The 14893-nt window shown below is 48.3% G+C and overlaps 1 protein-coding gene across 2 annotated transcripts; it reads left to right on the plus strand.

Moving 5' to 3' along the window:
• The first annotated feature begins 582 nt into the window (after positions 1-582).
• Positions 583-14613, plus strand: LOC119464115 (uncharacterized). Of its 2 annotated transcripts, none has more exons than XM_049655871.1 (4): positions 583-868; positions 10730-11306; positions 12332-12538; positions 12775-14613. In XM_049655871.1, the coding sequence occupies exons 2-4, from the start codon at positions 10758-10760 to the stop codon at positions 13456-13458; spliced, it is 1440 nt and encodes a 479-aa protein (XP_049511828.1). In that variant the 5' UTR covers positions 583-868; positions 10730-10757; the 3' UTR covers positions 13459-14613. The 2 variants fall into 2 exon arrangements, with proteins under 2 accessions (XP_049511828.1, XP_037580884.1); XM_037724956.2 differs by having other exon boundaries at positions 583-864.
• The last annotated feature ends 280 nt before the right edge of the window (positions 14614-14893 follow it).

Consider the following 14893-nt stretch of genomic DNA (forward strand, 5'->3'; position numbering starts at 1 on the left):
CGTAGCAAAACCCAGGGCTTGCGCGCTGAAGAGCTTATGGTTGCGTTTTCAAGAGGTACAATGCTTTGTTACCCCGAAGTTTTATAGTTCGTCTGTGTTCGTTTTTAGTGTTATCGGAACAGCGGTATCGCATGTCGGCGCGTGCATTCGATGACAGGGTGCTTCTGAGATAATGCTCTGTACTTTGGCTCAAGGCACTAAGCATGATCTCAGAATTCGTAATTCGCTTATTGAGAAAAATAAATACTACGTTTTTATCCTTACCTTGTTTGGAAAATTTTTGCATGCGAACCAAAACCGTTATGAAACTTTACGGAGATTCTTTTTTTTTTTTTTCTCGTTCCGGAGCGGAACCGGAACGGAACTTTTTCCAGTGGAACGAAACTAAAACCAGAACGAAAAACATTTCGTTCCGACCGCCTTGCACTGCACTGCGTACTTGTACTGAGTTGGCCGCCGGTGGCGGCGCTGAGTTCGATACCGTCGTAAGCGGGATGAGAAACGGGCGAACTGGCTGAATCAGCAGTCTCCGCCGCTGGCGCTCATGAGTCATGCGCGGGATGTAGTACTCGTAGTGTTCGTACTGTGCTCGCATCAGGGCTCCCTACTTTCGCAATCGTCGTTTTCTATGTGTGCCATCTCTGCGTTGGATGGTTTGGAGCAATTTACTTCAGAATGTTGATCCCGGCGGTGCCGACGACTCCCATCATCTCGCCTGCGTGACTTTGTCGGCGTGACTATTGATTTACGCGTACGTGCGCTTGTTTGCTGTCGGAGTTCGTGCTCAAGAACTACGCGGGTTCTACAGCATTTGCTGGTCGACTGTGCTGTGTCGCGCCCCGCACAAGTCGCTGCTTAGAATCGGTAAGTCGCTGCTTCTACTTTGCTTACTCCCAAGATATGGGTTTGACCGGTCGCTTATTCATCCCGGTCGTTCCGTTTCGCAACGCACGATGCGCGCGCTAGATAGATGAGCGGCGATAAGAGTTGGCTGCCCATTAAGAGAAACCACGCTGCGGTGTTTTTTGGCGCCTCTACAGCACATATATTGAAGCTGCACTGTCTACTTCGAGTACTTTGGTTCCGTGCATAAGTACGTGTGTGCTAATACAGCGTCGAAGAGCATCTTCATGACTCGACAAAAGAAAAAACACACACACACACACACACACACACACACACACACACACACACACACACACACACACACATATATATATATATATATGTATGTATGTACGAGTTCTGGTCCTGCCGGCGCGACTTGCAGCTGTTGCAGAGGCTGCGCCTATCTGTCGGCCCTCGTCTCGCCGACGTTATTTCGAAGGTTGTTGCGCTCTCTTTTAGTGGTCTCCTACATGTATTTACTTTTTACTCGCTCTAGGCTTGACTTGTCACCGAGGTGACTAAAAAAAAAAATTCTTTGTGGCTTGTGGTGTTGAAAGGCCATCGAGGTGCTTGTAATCCTTCATCGCTTGTGATTTGGGGGGGGGGGGGGGGGGGGGCTTATCGTACTTCGAAATCCCCCCATATGGCAACTTATCAATAACCTGACTGCCTGGATTAATAAAAATGAGAGATTCGAAAGAGAAAAGTAATTTGTCCACGTTTAATAGCCGTGCAGGATATGAATATTTTTGGTAATCGCCTGAACGAGCATTAACTGCAATTCAGAAAATGTCACTAATTAGCTTTGAAATTACGGACTTTAAGGGCATGTTATAAAATTGTACAATTCAACTCTGACAGCGCTCAAACCCCAACCTCTTGCTTAAAACTGTTTCTAGCCCGAGTTACGAAAAATACGCGGACTCTAAATCTGCCTGGAAATGCATTGCTGTTTTAGCTATTATGTATTGGCGCTCTGAGAAAATGCGGCGTTGAAGGATTTTGACTGCAGCGTCAACGTATTTCCCGGCACATTGTCAGTCCGTATTTGTCGAAACTGGTGCGAGGAACAAGGTTTGTTGCAAATGGTTATACTTGTGTGGGGAATCAATGCGAGCACTTACACAATCTCGCCCAGTGTCGTTAAGAATGTTTAGAAGTAAAGCTAGCGTGAATATTGCCATCATTCTCGCGCCAATACGAATAACCACCGCTGCGAAGCTCGGTCATAGATCTATATTCATTAATATGACACCTCGACCTACAAACACGTAGAGTGTACGCCACGCATGAGTCATTCCGCAACGGGAAACTTGCTGCTCGTAATACGCAAATCTAAGAATGTTACTGCGTGTTTCTTCCCCAGCGATTATGCTGTGTCGGGCACCGATCCGGTGCTTTGCGCTGAAGGCCTTGCGCTGGTCAGGAGGAGGTCGCGGGTTCGTTTCGCAGCCCTGGCGAGCACATGCGGGTGCAATGAAAGAGGAAAACCGCTTGTGTAAGGAGCTTTGCTTACGCGGTAAAGAACTTAGGCGGTGGAAATAAGCAATTGAGTCCTTCTGGCGTAAACACTATCTATCTATCTATCTATCTATCTATCTATCTATCTATCTATCTATCTATCTATCTATCTATTATTACCTATGATTTATGATTCTAGGAGCACTGGATCCCGCTTCGAGATAAAAAATTAACTTGTACGAATCTCGACGATGGTGAGCTTTTGTGACACCGAATATACAGATATCAGACTGCATGAACAGTATTATCTTATTAATGCGATAGTAATTGTGATAGTAAACAATGATGCGTTTATTTCGGAATGCCTTCGATCCCTTAACAGCAGCCACAGTTTTTCTTTGAAAATTCGCCTGTGTCTAGGTACTACCGAGGAGTTTTCAAGTTGTCGGTATTGCTTTGTTCGTCCCTAGCGGAGCCAGTGGCTGCAACACAGCGTAGCATGAGCCCGAAGTCGTGTTCGATCAGGGTACGATTGAGGTAAGTCATTTCGTCTTAACTTGATAGTCGCAAGGGGATACGTTAATGCTTAAAATTGACGATGCAGTGATTGGCTTCGACGGCTTTTACAAGCGCAACTGCATTGGCTTCCGAGACTTCAGGTTTGTTTATGCGACGCTGGCTTCCCGCCGCCGGCGTTGGAACGGAGAACAGACTCGGCTGGTGGTGACTCGGCACAAGTGTGGCTGCTGTTAAGGGATCGATGGTATTCGTAAATAAACGCGTCACTGTTTTTATGATCCAAATTGAATCTCACTATCAGGGAGGTAGAAGTCTACCTGACTGGAGCAGTTGACAGTTGACAAGAACTTTATGGAAAGGTCCCGAGGAAAAAGATTGGAGGAGCCGAAGGCACACCAATCAAGTTGGTGGCTCCGCCCATGACGGAACCGGGAGCTGGTGGCTCTCGGCGACGTCGCGGGCCCTCTGGACGGCCTGTCGTTGATGCGTGAAGTCCGCGCTTTGCAGTAGGGCGTCCCACTTGGACTTGTCGTGAAGATCAGAGCCCGCGTTGAACGGGCACAGCCAGAGCATATCGTCGAAAGAACAGTACTCGTGCCCACATTTGGAGCACGATTGCGGGAAGTTGGAATCTATCCGATTGAGCGCTCTGGAGGTGAGGTCGTCTGTAAGGGCCTGAACGTGACAGACTGAGCCCTGTTTGCTACGCTGCGCTTCGCAACACGTCAACGACCGCCGTTTCGCGTCGGCACCCGGCACCGCGGCAGAAACGAGACCAGTATCCGCTTGCGGAAGAGCGGACGCTCGCATCGTCGCACTTTCGCTGCAACCAAAAAAAAAAAAAAAAAAGCACCGCATATCCACGGGGTGAATGATGATGAGTGGGCGAAGCTCCGGAGGGAATCATCGGTAAACCGTGAATCTTCCGTGTAATTCGCCCGGTCTCGCCGCACTAAATCGGACGATTGACTTCCACCAATGACACGCGCCATATGTGACGTCACTCCTATTTTATAACAGCGCCCTTCATTATAATTGCACCATCTCCCGCTTAAGGGGACGCTAGCACAAGCGCGTTAGAAACGTGCAGTACTCTCTAGTAAGGAGGAGAGGCCACAGCGTCTTACGCAGCCGTTTACACATGCCGGAACGTGCACCGCGTTTGCCGACGCCATCACATGACTGCTGAGAGAGTATAACCCCCGTATTCATAAACGCTCCTCGACTTGAACTTGACTTGCCACCGCCTTCAACGCGTTTCGAACGCGCTGCCCAAGGCGGTGGCAAGTCAAGTTCAAGTCGAGGTGCGTTTATGAATACGGGGGTAAGGCGGAGAGGCCACAGCGTCTTACACCAGCTTCTTACACGGGCCGTAGCGCGCTAGCACAAACGCGTTAGAAACGCGCAGTCTTTCGTTAATGTTGGGTATTTATTGTCATCGTGGTGCGTGTGTCCATGTGCGCTTCGTGGCGTAGTCATTCTGCTCCTGGACGCCGTGCGGTACAGACGCAGAATGGAGGGGTCCTCGAGAGCTGCGACAGCGGCCGATGTTGGCCGTGCTGCACCGTGCTTTGCGTTGCCCAAGGATTACCGTGCCATCTTGCCTCCGTTACCAAAAGTGAAGGACAAAGGCGCGCAGTTGTATTACACTGCGACGTTACTGGACGCCCGTATAGAATCGACGACTTCCGGAAGCCCTTGAAGGATGCTGGAATAATTAAGCAGGTAGGTGGCATAGGTGCATACCAAATGTCTCACGTGTGGCTGCTGAACTTGAAGACAGATGAGGCAAAGCAAGCGCTGCTAGACGCCGAACCGCTACTGGTAAAGAATCGGCCGTGCCTCATTATTGACCCGGCACGGCAAGAGCTCAGGATCAAGCTACACTGGGTCGCTTTCGATGTCACTTCTGAGACCATACGACGAGCCTTTCGAGAGTATGGTTAAAGGAAGTCATCAGCGATCGGTGGAAGGCGGAGGACTTTGAAGGTGCCGAGTCAACCACTCGTCTCGTGCGTCTTTTAGGGGCGAAGCTCCTTATAGCGGCACCCGTTCGTCCCCGTCGTAGTAGGTATGAATTGCTCAATAGATGGCGTTGTGTGTCCGTATATGTATGTATACCCATATATACATATATATGTATACGTATAGTATAACCGAAAGCCGACTTCCGCTTCCGGTTCCACTTCCGGTTCCGCTTCCGGAAGCCAGCTTCCGGCTTCCGGAGAACGCTTCCGGCGTTTTATGAAAAGAAAAATTCCGAAAGTTGTGTCCGTAGCGCGGAATCGAACCAGGGACCCCTCGCTTCCGAACGCGCGGCGCTAACCATTACGCCACGAAGCGCACATAGACACACGCACCACGATGGCAATAAATATCCGACATTAACGAAAGGCCGCGTTTCTAGCGTGTTTCTAACGCGTTTGTGCTAGCGCGTTACGGCCCGTGTAAGAAGCTGGTGTAAGACGCTGTGGCCTCTCCGCCTTCAACGCGTTTCGAACGCGCTGCCCAAGGCGGTGGCAAGTCAAGTTCAAGTGGTGGTAAGTGGTTCTTGAGGGAAAGGGAAAGGTTGGCGCTATCTTCTGCAGCCCTTGAGGGAGCACGGCTCAGCGCCATCAAGTTCAAGTCGAGGAGCGTTTATGAATACGGGGGGTATACTCTCTCAGCAGTCATGTGATGGCGTCGGCGAACGCGGTGCACGTTCCGGCATGTGTAAATGGCTGCGTAAGACGCTGTGGCCGCTCCCCCTTACTAGAGAGTACTGCACGTTTCTAACGCGTTTGTGCTAGCGTCCCCTTAAGCGGGAGATCCGATGATTCCCTCCGGAGCTTCGCCCACTCATCATCATTCACCCCGTGGATATGCTGTGATTTTTTTCTGCGTGAGGGTGTCACACCAGACCGCGTCCCGCATCAGATGCGCCTTGGTAGTGGCACTGCGCTTGTGGTTGTACCTGGACGTGCGCCTTTATGCCTTCGTTGCCACAATACTGGACACATCCGACGTGAATGCCGAGTGCCCAGGTGCGCAGCTTGCCGAGCGTTCGGGCATGAGCAGGCTAATTGTACTCAATCGTACGCCAGAGTTACCAGCGCAGGCGGAGACGTGGATCGCAGCGAGATGCTCATGGACGAGGAAGAAGCGGAGAGCGTGGCTGCGGTGGCGGCGTCTACCAGCGACGCGGCCACGGCGGTCGCGTCCACCAGAGACGCCGTCTCGCAAGAGAACACGGCCGCAGACGCTCGGGCAGGAGACGCCACTCTGGCAGGCGCATCAACAGTGCAGCACGAAGAAGAGGAAGTTTCGCCAGAACGCACTTCGGAAACAGACTTTTCGAAACAGCAGCCGCCAACAAGCGTGTCTGGGACTGATGGGAAAACAGATGCTCTCAGAACTGCAGCAAGCGAAGCCGTCGCGCCGCTGGGAGACAATGACTCGACGGACGAAGCTGCAATGGACGCCGAGGCAACACCTGCGAAGCGTCGACTCAACGAAGCAGGCAAGACATCACAAGACACGTGGCTGCGAGCAATGGAGAGGCGCGAGAACGTGCCCGGAACCAAGAAGCCTCGTGTGGCCAGCCAACAGCGGTCGGCGTCGCTTACACGCGGCGGCGGTGGCAAGTCGACGCCCTAGGCGTCGACTGGACTGTGGGATACTATACGGCAAGGTATATGGAGGGAACGCCGTAGGCTCCGTCTGGTATCGCTCACCAATATGGAGTCCTTGGAGATGTCGATAAAAATTGCTACACTTAACGTCCGTGGGCTTAGTGCCAAGAGGCGGCAAAGTCAACTTTACCGCCTAGTAACGGATCACGACCTCGATATTGTAGCCATTCAGGAGACCAAAGTGGAGGGAGAGGACCAGAAGGAGCGTATGGTGCGTCCTTTTGCGAGACGCTATGAAGTTTGTGTTGCCCATGCGGTAGGCTTGTCTTCGGGGTGCATTTTGTTAATTCGGCAGAGCCTTGGTGCTGTAGTGCAGTCGGTGAATACCTGTGAGTCAGGCCGTTTCATTGTATGTGACTTTTCCCTGTCATCAGAAAATTGGCGTGTAATTTGTCTGTACGCACCAACTAAGATTCAAGAGCGAAGGGAATTTTTTGAAGAAATTGAGTCATACTTGATGTGTGAGCGCAGACTAATTTTAGCGGGAGATTTCAATTGTGTCTGTGCGGGCCGTGACAAAACCAGTGGGAAGAAGCACAATGATGCGAGTGCTGCTGTTTTGAGAGATATGACCGCCGAATTTCATCTAGAAGATGTGGGTGAATGTCTTCGCGGCGGAAAATCAGTCAGTTTTACTCACTTTCAGGGTACTAGCCATGCTAGACTTGACAGAGTGTACGTGTCAGCGGAGTTTATTCCTTCGTGTCGGGATTACAGTGTCACACCTGTTGCGTTTAGTGATCATTGTTTGGTTTCTTTCTGTATTGGAAAACAAAGAAGGAATAACAAAGTATTTTCTTGGGATCTCTGGAAATTTAATGCAAACTTGCTGAAAGATGACGAGTTCTGTAAGCAGTTTCTCGAGGCTATAGATAAAATAACAACTCAAAACTCAGATAGTTGGGAACATAAATGGGAAGTTTGTAAGCAAACAATTAAATTAAAAGCACTTGAAAGGGCCAGTGTTTTGAGACACGCGGAAAAAGAAATTAAGTCCCGTCTTAGATGGAATCTGCAGCAATTATTGGAAGCGGAAAGTACACAACACGGTTACTTCTCAGAAGACATAAAAAGCATAAAGCAAAAACTTGAGTTGATAGACCAAGAGCGATACAAGGGAGCATTGATTCGTGCCAGAGCTGAGTACTTGTGCACAGGTGAAATGCCAACAAAACGTGCCTTGGGAGTCGAAAAGAAATATGCTTCACAAAATGAAATAACAGAAATATAACATAATGGGTCATTGATTACCAACACGGAAAAAATAGCAAGTTCCTTGTTCGAATATTACAAATTACTGTTTTCTCGTGGTCAAGTTGACGCTCATCGATTCAAAAATGACTTCGCACTGATGCCAACATTAGACGACGAAACCAAGGAAATATTAGAAGTACCCATAACAGTAGAGGAGGTTAAGGAGGCGATTGATCGTTTAAATAATGGCAAGTCACCGGGGCCGGATGGCTGAGGCGTTGCATTGTACAAGGCGTTTAAGGGGGTTATCGCACCAGTTTTGACTGAAGTATATAACGAGGCTTATGAGAAAAAGCACATTCCGCCGTCCTTTCTGTCAGCATACACGGTCTTAATACCAAAAACTGAAGACCCAATCAAATTGCGGGATGTTACATCGTATAGACCCATTAGTCTGACAAACATAGATTATAAAATATTAATGAAAGTATTGGCTAACAGGTTGCAGACAGTAATGAAAGATTTAGTCGGTCCGCACCAAACGTGCGGAATAAAAGGAAGGACAATTATGACAAACATACACATAGCACGATCAATCCTTGAATGCTGTGACGCAATGCAACGCATTGTCGCCATGCTGCAGGTTGACCTTGAGAAGGCATTCGACCGCGTGCCGCATGACTTTCTTCTATCTATACTTGATTATGTGAATGCAGGCAATGTGATCAGCGAAGGTGTGTGGATGGCTTACGCCGGATGTACAACGAGGCTGATAATAAACAAATCAGTAGGAGAGCGCATACCGGTACAGCGCTCAGTAAGACAAGGGTGCCCGTTATCACCGCTTCTCTTTTGTATATATATTGAACCTTTTTGTCTAAGCGTAATTAGGAACGAAGCGATACGAGGATTCAACTTATATAAAGCCGAGGTCAGCCTTCTTGCTTACGCTGATGACATTGCAGTTTTCTGTGTTGATCATGAAAGTGTAATGCACACTGTCAATGTTGTAAAAAGTTTTTGTCAGGCAAGTGGTAGTGCTGTCAACTGGGACAAGTGTCTTGGGTTTTGGGATGGGGAATGGGACGTTGCTCCCAGGGTGTTTATGAACATTCAATGGCAAGAAACACCGACAAAATACTTAGGTGTGCCCCTGCAGTACTACTGTGACAGCGAGCCTTATTGGAAAAAACAAACAGAAGTGTTGCGTGAAAAAGCACAGAAATGGAAAGGCTGGGATAAGTCCATTTTCGCACGGGCCACGACTTGCAACATATTTCTCGTAAGCAAGCTATGGTATGTAATGCAGGTCTTACATTGCAGCAGGTTAAATGTACAGAAAATGCACAGAGTGTTCGCGGTCTTTATTTGGAGCTCTGTATGGGAAAAAACGAGCCGTACAAATCTGTTTAAAAGAGTGCGTGATGGTGGGCTTGGTTTAGTACATCTGTATGTAAGACAACTTGTCAGTCGATTTGTTTTTCTCCGAGATGTAGATGACACGTTTCTCAGAACTATGATTCAACTAAGGCTGGGTAAAGTGCTACCGGAATTTGTTGTGTCTTCGGTGTGTGAGCAAGGACCAGTACGGGGATATCTAAAATAAGTACTAACATCTTTCCGTTTCTTATCGGTACGGTTTTCTTTGCAATATTTGACCGAGGTGTCACGTAAGAAACTGTATAAAGACCTCGTTGATGTGTTATTTCCAGTGCCATTGTACTGTGAATTATACTGTGCAGGCCCAGCAAAAGATGTCTTGAAAGGTGTTAAAAGAATGCTTGTTGCGCCAGGGGTTAAAACCTTTTTTTTTAAGCTGCACACGGGAACCTTACCCGTTAAAACATGGTTAGAAGATAGGGGTTTATTTGTTCCGTGGGGTACAAACTGTTTATTATGCAAAAAACCAGGGACCATTGAACACGTGTTTTTAGATTGCTGGAGCGGGGAGTTCTTCTGGGACATATTACAGAGAACTCTGAAAAAAGAGTTGCCATTAAATCCGCATGCACGGTTGAAAACGACGATGGCGTGCCTTTTGATCTTGTCATGCTCCTGGGCCTGCACAGCACATGGCGAACGCGGACGGCTGCACACAATGCAGATATTGATGTGCGACCCGTTCGCGAACATTTTTGCGAATCTGTGTCCCATTTTGTCGAAGTGCAGAAGATGCAGACGTTTGTACCGGATTGGGTTCCTAGATTGGAACTTTTGTTGCACATGCCGAAATACTGATTACATGTAGTCAGCAAACAGCTGACGGTTCACAGATATAAGATCCTGTTAGTATGTTCTTCTGCGCTCGTCAGATCTGTGACATACGAGGCAATAAAGAAAAAAAAAAGCTTCGTGGCGTAGTGGTTAGCGCCGCACTTTCGGAAGCGAGGGGTCCCTGGTTCGATTCCGCGCTACGGACACAACTTTCGGATTTTTTTTTCATAAAAGTAGACGTGGCTACCTACTACGACGACGACGACTTCTACTACAACTACATACTACAGAGGAGGGACAGACCCACACCCTAAGGAGCTTCGCCCCTAAAAAAAAGAAGCCACTGACTCCGCTAGCAACGAACAGAGCAAAACCGGCAACTCGACAACTCCTCGGTAGTACCTAGACACAGGCGAATCTTCAAAGAAAAAAAAGTCCCTATTTGCATTTTTTTCGCGCATGCTCAGATAGAGAGCAGGGCGCGCGTGAAGTTCAGGTCGTACCAGTCTCCTCACCGAGCAGTTGTCTGTGTTGCTTATAAAGCAACAAGTAACGCGCTATCGTTGTAGCTTCTGTGACGTCACGAGAGTGTTCGTTTGATAAACCTGTACCCGCTGGATGGTGCATGCTTTTAGGCGTGTCGTCACATAATGATATCGGCGATCCTGACATGTAGTGCGTGGTTGCACCATGGCCCAGTTTAACCTACAGGGAGGCAAGGGACTCTGTTACCGAAAATGTATGCAGAGTGAAACCGAACAGCTTATTTTTCTTTTTTTCAGGCATTTGTGACAGCACGCATACTGTAATATGGAGCATGCCAGAGAGTTCGGAGATCCCGAAGTCCTGCTCCTCGCCGAAGATCACATCATTCTCAAACTGGAAACTGCTTGGTCGCGGGACATGCCTGTTCCAGATGGACTCTCCTTCGCCGACGACGACGGCCTCCTTCTGGTCGCGACACGCAGATCTCTGGTTTCTGCATGGCAGAGGACGTTGCTACGCGAGGCGAGGGTCTCGAAGGCCCTGTTCTGCGCTTGCGCGCCCTTCGATTCCTCGGACCTCTACGCCAGAGCCGCCAGCGAGGTACTCCGAGACGCCGTTGACATATGCATCGTTCACAACAGAGACAAGATCTACAAGATTATTCGCATGTTCCCGAACGTCAGGACGATCGCCCTGCTGCATGACCTTACCACACACGTCTTGGAATTGGACGAGCCGTGCAGAGACCGTTTCGCACCGCTTGTCGAGAGATGCCAGCTTAGGCAGCTGGTGGGAAACGATGGCAGCCGATGCAATGGCAGCCTTCATCTGAGTCGCGAGACTACGCTCGCGCTCATACGCACTTGTCCTGATGTAAGTGAAGTCATGGCCACATGTTCTCAATACTTCTTAGGCCTACATTTAGGGAGGTCTAGAAATACACATTGATGACGTCATTGATGATTGTGATGTCATCCGCGACGAAGTGTTGGAAATGTACGGACCAATGTGTATGCCACGTGCTGTATGCTAAAGCAACAATTACACTCTTTGAAATAACAAAAAATGGCGTAAATTTTGTTCGACCTGGGCCGATTATCGGAAGGCAGTAAAATTCTGCACCGCTTCGCCGTAGCCTTAGCTGTTACGAAGAAAGGACCGGATAATGTGACCCTATCTCGAAGGTTTTGCTATCACATGGCGTGTCAAAGCAGTAGCTGTTACGCAATAAAAAAAAAGAAAAAAAAGCGAGATGTCGAATGCGCCGAACGTCATAAAGAGTTGGTTGGCCTTGGCGCGAGAAAAGTATGGAAACAGCCATCGCGCCAGGCTGTATGGCCGTCACCCGCGTACAGAAATGGGTGGTTCAAAATGGTCGCGTTATAGACATTGCTAGCATAAACCGCTAGTAGCAAGTCGCATTTAATTGCAATTGTATAGTTTCCACTGCACCACTTATTGCGACCACAAGATATTTTTAGTCTGAAATGAAGTTTTCATAGTATGCGGCAACCGTAGCAGAGCCTACCTTAGCGTGTTGCGTAGATATTGTTCTCTCGGTCACCCAATGATGATGTCAATGAAATTGATGTTAAATGTATGTATGCGATATTCTGGCCGAGATTAAATGTATGTAGCGCACTTGGGCAGCTCATGGATATACTACGTAGGGACGATTAGAGTCACAGTATTAATGTGAAATGAATCGAAACGCCGACAAGGGTGAAATGTGATAATGTATAGTGAGAGGGTTAGGAAACTCATAGGCGGATGTTATAGACACAAGTGACGCAGGATAAGGTCTTGTGGATCCCAATGCAGCGCCCTTTCCACCTGAAGTAAACTAAAAATCCTAATGGCGAGAACGATCTGATGATCATCTGTTTATCACGCTCCAGGTGCATCGTATCGACTCCATTTGGGTCATGTATTGCTTCATGGGGCCGTATGGCTTGCACTCCTCATCTGAGGGCCAGATAGCCAAGGGCTTCACCTACCTCTTCCTGAACTCCCAGAACATGTCATGCGTAGGGATACCGAACACAGCAACAGCAGCCGACGTTGCAGTTGCTGCAAAAAAATTTCCCTCCATCGAAAAGTTACAGGTAAGAGCTCATGTCTATGCTATTTTGACGGCGTGATCGCAGGACATAACACGAAACAGATGACAGTTGAGCGTTCTTTGTCATTACGCAGCCGTCTTTCACATGTTCGCCTCGATAATTCAACTAGCTCGCACGTGTAACTTGCAGCAGTGCAGCAAAAAAAAAAAAAAAGGCTTGTCAGAAAGCACACTTGTTTTGTTGAATAACGATGGCAATAATGCGCGCGAAACTTGCAGGTGGTTGTGACCTCGCTGGACGTGCTCACCAAGTTGTCGACCTTCCGCAACCTCCGCAGTCTCATGGTGGCGCTCAGTTGCGGCGTTGCATACGCCGACGTGGATTTTGAACTGGAGAGGCTGCTTAAAAGACTGCCAGGCCTGGAGGAGCTGGATGTAGGGCTATGTAGCGGTTTGCGTCTCTCCACGATCGGTAGGCTGTGCCCTAAGCTCAAGGTTCTGAGGATCGTGACCTGCGTGGGGTCCAGTGAAGACACACCAGTGGATGGGGATGCATTCCCCAATCTGGAATGCGTCAACATTAGTATGCATGTCCTGAGGATGGCTTTCAACTCATTCTTGGCTGCCACCCGCTTCACGCTTCGCACTGCGTTCTTCGACGACGACAGCATGTGCTTCGAGTTTCTGCAATACTGCGTACGGTTCGGTAGACGCCTGCCATTTCCGCGCCTCGAACACCTGACCTTGGACACGAAGCTGTCCTTGCGCAAATTGGAAATTGAGCCCAGCTGGTTGGGCGACTTGCTAAAGGCCTTGCCCGCACTTCGACACCTGGCCACGAACAGCTACGACCTACGTCTGTTCTTCGAGAACAACGGCGTTCCACGTGGCCGTGTGTCATTGTCCTGGATCGGATGCGTCTACTGTGCAGTCCACAAGCCGGATAACGACAGGTGTTCGTGAACGGTGGCTCGGGGACATTTTAGCTCTGCCTCAGCGACAGACATTCCAGACACGTATGGTGGTTCGTCTTCAAAGTGTTAGCGTTTCTTAAACGGGGTTACAACTACCATTAACAAGTAGGAGTTTTCGGACTGTGCTCGTAACTTTCCGCGTTTGCTGAACTTTCATGAATATCACTACACATTTCAATCTATCAAGAACCTCAATGTGTGTCCGACGTTCCCACTATGGCACTACTATGTTCCAGAACGTTTGAATTGTACGCAGCGCTGTTTCGTTGCAGAACGTGCATTTTTCGCGGAAAGCATCATCGAATACGTAAACTTCTCATAGCGGCGCCAAAGGCAGCAGCTAAACTGTGTTTTACACTATTGAACTTATTCTACCTTGCTCAGTATTGAATGCAATTATTGAGTAAGTTATAATAAAATTTTGGATTATTGAATGTACAGGTAGAAGCTTCCTTAAAGGCTTAAAAAAGCAAAATGCTAGAAAGCAATCTGGGTTGGAGCAATATTTTTCTCTGCTCACTTTGCTCCTTTCCGCTTTGATGCTGAAGCGGGCAGCGGCTGTGACTGCTTTGTGATGCTCTGGTGCGCGGTCGGTCACAAACATGTGAAGGCGGCCTCAAGAATGGTGACATTTTCCTGCGAGTTGAAACTTTGACAGCAGCATTTCAAGATCTTGGTGCACACGAGCACAAATAATGTAATCAGAACGCACAGCACGCAGATGGAACACAGCTTTTCTGAATTTGTCCCATCAGGTGGCGGTGCTTTTGTTCTTTTTCGCATAAAGCAATGCAACTTATACACTATGTTGATCATTCTAGCGTGAGAACGTTGTTCTGTATGTACTTCATGATTCTCTCGGCCGTCGGCCGATATTGTGGCAGAGTGATTCCTATCGCAATCTGTAGTTTGGTGCTTTCTCTTTGACCGACAAACAGTGTTGAGCGTATATTGCTTTCTGTTTTATATGTATATAAATGTTATACATAAAGTTCATTGCCTCCTGGACAGGAGATTCGGGAAGCGCGCCCATTTTCGGGTCGCCGTTTATTCTTGTTTTGTAATATTTCTTGATACTCTTTCCAAAAGCTGTTGACCTCTTTATGCGTGAAAGATCGAGAAATAAATTTGCATTAGCTGTGCTCATATTTTTTTTCTCAGAGTGCTTTCGGCGCTTCTGAAATGAGCTTGAAGAATGAAATGTTTTGTGGCCTCTCTAAGCGCAAGAGGTTTGCTGATGGGCAGAAAACACATAAATACGTTTCCCAGCCAACGTAGCCTGTGCTTTTGAGCTTGAATTCTCGTTACTGCTTGAATTTGTTTGCCTACGGATGCACGGTGCTCAGCGATTCAAACGCGATACTCAGAGCGCATGGCTGCCGGTGCTTTTTGCGCCACAGGAGGGGTCGCGGCACTCCGATATG

The sequence above is a fragment of the Dermacentor silvarum genome, chromosome 9 (genome assembly GCF_013339745.2).
Source record: "Dermacentor silvarum isolate Dsil-2018 chromosome 9, BIME_Dsil_1.4, whole genome shotgun sequence".
NCBI classification, from domain to species: domain Eukaryota; kingdom Metazoa; phylum Arthropoda; class Arachnida; order Ixodida; family Ixodidae; genus Dermacentor; species Dermacentor silvarum.